Genomic DNA, 8,215 nt, shown 5'->3' on the forward strand with positions numbered 1-8,215 from the left:
ATTAGACTAAGCTAGCTACTTGAATGTCAAGAAAGGGACTAAAATTGCGGTATGCTTAGGGAGACCTTGGCATAAGGCGGTGTGAAAGACACAGGCTAGCTACCATATATATATAAGGTGTTTAATTAGATATATATGAACATAGTTGAATTTACAAACTGGTTGTGCATGCCAATGTATAGTACGTGTATAATATAAGGTTGTACACAGCTGTTTGATTAAACTAAGTGCATGGAAAACAAATACTTTGCATGCATCCTCTATTACAAAATGAATGTTTTTGCTCTTGATCCGATCTTGGAACGCGTCGCACCGAAAGAAGCGTGCCATTGTTAATCCTGCATCCCAGATGGTACGTACTAGCTAATACACGGAAGAATCTGTCGAAAGTTGTCGCCACTAGCTTGACAGAATGGACCTTTCGTTCTTCTGCGCTCATTCTGCTTTGATATATAGGATGGAGTGAGAATATTAGGTGCAAAGAGGAAATGGGAACTGCAGCTTTGGCTCCATGCAAGGATGGAAACAAAATAGAAGGACAGCAAAAATATATAAGTTAGCAGGTTTAGGTATGGGTACAGTACGTCCAAATCGAATAAAACTAGGTGCATGACGCTAACGCGAACAATGTATATATATTAGTCATTTGACTTTAAGTTTGAAAATTAATTAATTAAACAGAAAGTAGTGCATTGACCCTTAACTAGCTAGCTAGCTAATACATTGCTGATGATCTCTATTTGTGTCTAACTTGTAGATAACGACGATGATGACACACACTCAAGGTATGGGGGAGAAGTCACTGATCACTAGCAAGTGATGAGAGCGAGATTTTTGTGATGCCGGAGCCAAGTCAGGAAGCTGCTTGGAGGTGCAAAATTTTTGGATGCTTTATGGTCCGCTTTTGTGAAAGAGTATGCGTCCGCGTCACCCTTTTCCGTGTCTGCTTGTTCTTGGTATATATGTAGGTCGGCAAAGGACATTGGATATATTTTTTGCAGCTTCTCAGGGGACACAGAACTACAGTGACTAGTGAAGCTGCTCTGCAGCTGCTTGAATTTGGGGCTTGCTTACTTTTTGCCATACACCATGCATACTACGAAGTGGATGCAAGGGGAAAAAAAGACTTACCGACCATATCGCTGCTCTGACACTTAATTACCGACCATATCTACAATGTGTACTTTGTGTTATTGAAGTTGTGGTGCAAGAAAAAAAATCTTTATATTGTAACATAGTAATTCCTCTGTAAATTAGAAGACCTTAATTAGAAATTTACGTTTCTTAAATAATTCGTGCAGACCTCCAGCATTAACTGTAAGGGATTCTTATACACATTTTACATTCCTTTACAAAAAGACATCAATATCTTGTTCTCTATTCAAACACGGAACCAAGTTTCTTTCTCTCGCAGAAATGTACAGTCGGTTGCACGTTTAAGCACCGAGGAAGAGATGGACGCATGCCCATGAGGAATGGCGGCCACACGACAAACACAAGGGTTGTGCAGCGAAGCTTTTGAGCTGTGCGTTTCCTAGTTTATTGGAGATGGAGTTGCATCAAAAAAAGCGATCAAAAGTTAAGAGGGGCAGCAGAGAATTTTTGGGTTGCTGCACGCAGGTAATTAGGGACAGAGGGCGCGTGCAATTGCAAATTGCAATGGACAAAAGCAGAACGACGATGGCGCCCCGGCCCTGCTGGCACTGCACTGTAAAGCGAGGGGCCCACCTGGCAGTCCACTGGGTAGCTTGCTCTGGTGTTTTTTCCCCCTTGGGAAATTGGGGATTGGCTGGAACGCGCACTGTGACAGCATGGCACCAGTTGGTATTTTGTTGTAATGTAAGTAACACACATACAAACACACGGTTTAGTCCTAAAAAGAAATGGTTACACAACACGGTTTAGTGGAGTAGAGCATAAGGTTCTCATCACCGTTTCCCATGCAGGCAAAAATGCATGAATGGACACGAGGATCAGGGTTTCAGTTTATTTCCAGATTATTGTGCACCAAAAAGCCTTGGCCATGGTCGGTGGCGCCTTTAATTTGTCACTTTCCACTATGTAAGAAATGATGAAAGGAGATACATACGTAGGAGACGCGTAGTCAGATAGAATTTGAAATAAATTTATATTTTATTGGTGGCAATGCTATGGGTGTTACAAATCCTGGCCGTGACATTTTGAAGAATAAACTTTGAATACATAAGCGCGTATTATGATTCAATTATTTTTATTGTTAGAGTGGAGGTAGATCATAGTTTATCGGAATTTGAGTTTAGGCAACAAATTACTTTTGATAAATATTTTGCCGATGCTTTACAATATAGCGATCCAATTCAAGCTTTTTTAAGCTTCGATAATATTTATTAGTAGTAGGATTCAATGCTTGCTGCAGTTCATGTTACTTTATAAATATAATAATTGTGCACATATTCTGTTCAGCTTCTCCGCTTTCAGCTTATTTCACCTTATTCTCCCTCACAAAATACTATTGAATCAGTCGAAATCATCAGAAAACAAAGAATCAGCCAGCTTATCAGACCAGCCTGCTATAATTCAAGCTGGAATATGTATAAACCAACTATAGTTTAATTTTCTAGTGGTTAAAATCCAGTATATTTAGACTACAAGTAGTAGTCCATCTTGTAGACCGATCGAATAATGCCGGCGAGAAGGATGCTGCTGGTTTGCATATTGCATTGGCTAACGATGCAATTACTACGAAGTAATAACATATATAAACGACGACGGGATGATTCTCCCATGCCGCGCGTGGATCTCAATAATAGTGGCAGCAGCAGATAAGCGCGAGCGGGCGAGCATGAGTGGGATGCATGGGAGCGTGCGACGGCGTGACCTCCCGCGCCGCGCGCGAGCCTCAGCCTCGGCGGCGGCCGCTCTTGTCTCGCCGTTGGTGTGGTGGCGTGGACTGGATGGATGGAATCCACGCCAAACGGGGGGCGGGCGGGAGGCAGCAGCTGCAGCCGCCGCCTCCCTCATGTTCTCGCCTCCGCCCCACTGGTAGGGGCATCCCAGCATGTGTCCTCCCTCATGTCTCTCTCTCCTCCCTCACACAGCAACAGAATCTCTCTCTCTAGGAAAGAAATCAAAATTAAACAAGATGCATGGATCGGAGAAAATCTCATCGAATTTTCTCATTCCTCCAAGAACGAGAGCAGGGGAATTTAAAACGCGCGCGAGGGAGCTCTGAAAAAGGGACTTAGATCCTATCAATCTCCAAGTAATCTTCTCCTTCTCTGCCACACTACCTTTCTTATTTGTTTGTTTGTTCGTTCTAGCTACTGCCATGATTCTATTCCTTTCTTTTTTTTTCCTTTCTTTCTTTCTCTCTCATCATGCCATGGCAGCAGCACGCCCATGCAGCCGCTCTCCTCTCTCCTGCTCTCCACCACCACCAGCAGCAGCAGCAACGGTTCCTCTCTCCTTCACATGCAGAGCTCGGCTGCCTAGTCCAGTCATCACCCCCACCCTGCCGGCTTCTTCATTCCCCCTCTCCTATATAACCACCCCCAGTCCAACCCCCCAAACCACCAACACAACAACATTTGCAACAGCAACAACAACACCTCCTTCTCCTTCTACCTCTAGCTACATACTACTGATCATCGATCGATCCATCGATCAAGCCTAAGGAGAGTGATCATCATCATCACCTCGATCATCAGCTAGCCAATCCAGCTGCAATTAAGCATCAGCAGTCAGCCATGGTGCTCCTCCCTACTGACCGCATGGACAGCCTCTTCTCCCCGCGCTGCGTCTGGGTCAACGGCCCCATCATCGTCGGCGCCGGCCCCTCGGGCCTCGCCGTCGCGGCGTGCCTGCGCGAGCAGGGCGTCCCCTACGTCATCCTCGAGCGCGCCGACTGCATCGCCTCGCTCTGGCAGAAGCGCACCTACGACCGCCTCAAGCTGCACCTGCCCAAGCAGTTCTGCGAGCTCCCGCGCATGCCCTTCCCCGACCACTACCCGGAGTACCCGACGCGCCGCCAGTTCATCGACTACCTCGAGGACTACGCCGCCAGGTTCGAGATCAAGCCCGAGTTCAACAGCACCGTGCTCTCCGCCCGCTACGACGAGACCTCCGGCCTCTGGCGCGTCGTCACCTCCGCCCCCGCCGCCGGCGGCGACATGGAGTACATCGGCCGCTGGCTCGTCGTCGCCACCGGCGAGAACGCCGAGAGCGTCGTCCCGGACATCCCGGGCCTCGAGGGCTTCGACGGCAAGGTCACCCACGTCAGCGACTACAAGTCCGGCGAGGCCTACCGCGGCAAGAGCGTGCTCGTCGTCGGCTGCGGCAACTCCGGCATGGAGGTCTCGCTCGACCTCAGCGACCACGGCGCGCGCCCGGCCATGGTGGTGCGCGACGCCGTCCACGTCCTGCCCCGCGAGGTGCTCGGCAAGTCCACCTTCGAGCTCGCCGTGCTCCTCATGCGCTGGCTCCCGCTCTGGATCGTCGACAAGATCATGGTCCTCCTCGCCTGGCTCGTCCTCGGCGACCTCGCCAAGCTCGGCCTGCGCCGCCCCACCGGCGCCGGCCCGCTCGAGCTCAAGGAGACCCACGGCCGCACGCCGGTGCTCGACTACGGCGCGCTCGCACGCATCCGGGCGGGCGACATCGCCGTCGTCCCCGCTGTGAAACGCTTCGCCAAGGGCAGCCAGGTTGAGCTCGCCGACGGCCGTGTGCTCAGCTTCGACGCCGTCGTCCTCGCCACCGGCTACCGCAGCAACGTTCCCCAGTGGCTCCAGGTAAATTCACACTCCAACAAATTAACTACTGTTCCATTGCAGCAACAACATTGGTCTGAGTCTGATCAATCCATGTCCAATTGATCTTTCAGGGTAACGATTTCTTCAACAAGGACGGATACCCCAAGACCGCCTTCCCCCACGGGTGGAAGGGTCAGTCTGGCCTCTACGCCGTCGGCTTCACCCGCCGCGGTCTCTCCGGCGCCTCCGCCGACGCCGTGCGCATCGCCAAGGACCTCGGCAACGTCTGGAGGGAGGAGACCAAGCCCACCAAGAGGGCCGGTGCCTGCCACAGGCGCTGTATCTCCGTCGTCTTCTAAACTACTGATGGAGCCGGCAGATCATGAAGCTAACTTACTGAAGCACACACAGACATACAGTTGTTCCTGGTGTTTTAGTTAGCCAGCAGTCCAATGCCCTTGGTTTGTTGTTGATTTGTTCTTTGCCCGGTAAATTACTAGTATGGTGTCGTTAATTAGGTTATACGGTAAAAATAGTGAGAGTGAGTTGAGTGTCAAAAAAACAGAGAAAGTGGAGCCCTCCCATCCGTGGTGAAGTGAGTGAGCCCTATAGGGGATTTTTACTGCAGCTATGGGCGCTAGCTTGGTGTATAGTAGCAACCTGTTGATGGAAGATGAGGCTCTTTCTCATTGACGTAGCATGTTCATTTCTTTGTTGTATACACTCTAGTGTAGTGTCCTACACTCCTACTACACTTTGTAGCAGTAGCTAGTTTTTGCAGTGTTATATGGTTAGTGAAGAGGTAGTACTACCTCTTGTTGTAATCTTTTTGTTTTCCTTTTTACTGCTCTTTGTATGGCTCTTTACTTGAGAATGAATATATAATATGGCTACTAGTGTAATTTGAATAATGTCATTCTTTCTTGTGTTAGCATTACTCTCTCTCTCTCTCTCTGTGTGTGTGTGTGTGTGTGTGTGTGTGTGTGTGTGTGCAAGAAGTAAAGTTTACCATGGGGGAGGGCTATGCAATGTCTCTTTCAGGCTTTATGCATCATTGAGATTCAGGGGGCCAGCACGAAACATGGTAGTGTGGTGCGGGCTGTCGAATTCCTGGCTCTTGTCCTCTGGTTGTCCCTTGCAACACCACTGGATCGGCACTTCTGCAGGGGGGGTCATCAGGTCACTGTTAGTTGTGTTCCCAATTGGCTCCTGGTGCCATGGAAAGTTACTAGTATAAATCAGATGAGATCTCACTGCTGCACCACACCACTACCTGACTCTGGCCCACAACCGGCCAACCAAGATTCCAGATTAATTAGCCCAAAGTCAACTATCACAAACAGGAGATTGAATATAAGTCTGTTTTTTTAGGGTGGGAGTAATACAAACTCCTAGTCACAATTTCAGAAGTTCAGCATATCAAGGCTGGCTCACAAAGCCACAAACATTACACAAAGAAATGAGTACTTATTTGACTCCAGTTTTTCCCAAACTAATACAAATCAGTTCGTTACACATGCGTAAATGGAGACTATGCACTCCGATTATTGCAGTTCAGTTCCTAAAATAATGCATACCAGCTTGCTGTTCCTAAAATAGTACATTGTACCAGCTCCTTTGAGCTACTACAATCGGTAATAATGAGAGTGATGGAGTAGTATACATGAACAACTCTTCAGGTGTTTAACATTGTTAAAGACTGTCCTACGAACAGCTAATTTCAACGAGTACACTCATCAATATTCAGAAGTTCAATTATGACCGTCCTTTCCCTTCCGAATCCGGGGCCAAAAATATCTGGAAAGAAGGAACCAATGGTCCAAGATGGGCCAGTTCATGTGATAAGAGAGCATCAAGTGGTCACTGAAGATCAAGCTGGATATGGGTTGTATCCCTGGTAACTCCGGTGGATTTAAAAGCCCCCACTTAGCAATGAAAAAAAGAAAAGTGATTCGATGAACAACGCTGCACAAGGCCACATGTGTCTCCCTTTGGAGAGACCCAGGCCCAGCAAATCACAGGTCACTTCAGATCCGGAAATTACTATCGCTGCATAGCAAGCAGATTGGTCGGTTAATTAATTACGTATAATTAAAGATTTAATGTTCAAATGAGAAATTTTTATTCCATTATTTTTTGGGGAATTCCTTGGGATGCATTACAGTTGGATTGTTTTTACTTTTTAGTAGCTGACTGGCGCAGCATGTGTGAACTAATTGTTTTTGTTAGTAGCATCAGTTGGTCCATTAAACTCGCATTCTATGTTTTGGTGCTATATAGTCTCATCTCACAGCTATCGGAAGACTACGACAAACAAAACACAAGGAATGAAATGATGTAATACCCGCTCCAAAATCTTCGTGTAAAAGGGAATCTGAAGGTGCTCTATGTTTGGAACGATAAGAATTACAAGTTGACCCTCCAAAGTACGTGATAGTAGGCCAACACACCGCGCGCAACCATAACTGAGGCGTAAACCATCAGTAGTTCACCACATACGGATCAGACTTCCAAAACTACACGGCCATGCTACACTTGCAGCGAGAGCTCATGCAGCCTAATATAATTCCTCACACGGAGCAGCACGCTAGGCGCTAGCATATGCATAGCACCTCTCTGACAGTTTCATCATTGCTTCGTATAGAAGGGTTATTAATCTGGTGGTGCCATTCCATGTTTGGAACGACAAGGATTACAATAATCTGGTCCTCACCTCCTAAACTTCCAAGGTGGTACTAAGCCACCATACCACAACCACAATTGGACCACTTGAGCCAACTACTACTAAGAGATATTGAGCTAGGGTGTTACAGATGAGCTATCTAACATAAGCACTTTATTGTTGCAGATATCATATGAACTATCTGAGATAAGCTGCTTGGCTTGAAGTCTATAACAGTCTATATATACCCGTTCACTATGCGAAACGGCGTGTTTGCCATGTGCCCTAAAGTTTGCCATGAGCAACTTCTCGGGCACACGGCAAACAACTCTTTTGCCGTCACTCAAAAAACACAAGGCAAATGTTGGGCACACGGTTGTATGTTTCTTTTTGCACACGACAAAGTACCGTGTGCTTTTTTTTTCACGCAACAAAGTAATAAATTTTTTTCTTCTCACCTCGAAACTTTTTCTACTCTTCACATACATGTGGTACTCTATGTTAAAATTTGATAAATTTTTTTGTATTTATTTTCTATATTTAACTAATTAATTATGTTTCAAGTAATTTTTAAATCAAGTCAAATTTGAATCGTAAGTGATTCAAATAATAGAATAAAATTAGTGGAAAAATGATATTCATGTTATTTAGCCTAGTTTGAAGCCTTACCCATCAAAGAAAAAGAAATTTCGAACATCTTGTCCAGGACGACCACAAACGTGTCGCCAAATCGTTTTAAAATTCTATAAAAAGCAAATGAAGTCTGAAAATCATAAGATTTGTCATAGTATCATGATTTCATATGTGGAAATCGTGGTAAAAAATT

At 46.3% G+C, this 8,215-nt stretch overlaps 1 protein-coding gene across 1 annotated transcript; it reads left to right on the forward strand.

Annotated features, from left to right (window-relative positions):
- The first annotated feature begins 3,001 nt into the window (after positions 1-3,001).
- Positions 3,002-5,638, forward strand: LOC120682018 (probable indole-3-pyruvate monooxygenase YUCCA5). Its single transcript, XM_039963742.1, has 2 exons — positions 3,002-4,766; positions 4,859-5,638. The coding sequence occupies exons 1-2, from the start codon at positions 3,726-3,728 to the stop codon at positions 5,084-5,086; spliced, it is 1,269 nt and encodes a 422-aa protein (XP_039819676.1). The 5' UTR covers positions 3,002-3,725; the 3' UTR covers positions 5,087-5,638.
- Positions 5,639-8,215: the final 2,577 nt, after the last annotated feature.

The sequence above is a fragment of the Panicum virgatum genome, chromosome 7N, assembly GCF_016808335.1.
Source record: "Panicum virgatum strain AP13 chromosome 7N, P.virgatum_v5, whole genome shotgun sequence".
Lineage (NCBI taxonomy): Eukaryota > Viridiplantae > Streptophyta > Magnoliopsida > Poales > Poaceae > Panicum > Panicum virgatum.

What these genes read in the sequence shown, in the direction of transcription:
- LOC120682018 (XM_039963742.1), top strand. Translation starts at nt 3,726, where the DNA reads ATGGTGCTCCTCCCTACTGACCGCATGGACAGCCTCTTCTCCCCGCGC. An exon ending in ACGTTCCCCAGTGGCTCCAG is followed by an intron (nt 4,767 to 4,858) that starts GTAAATTCACAC and finishes TTGATCTTTCAG; the next exon opens with GGTAACGATTTCTTCAACAA.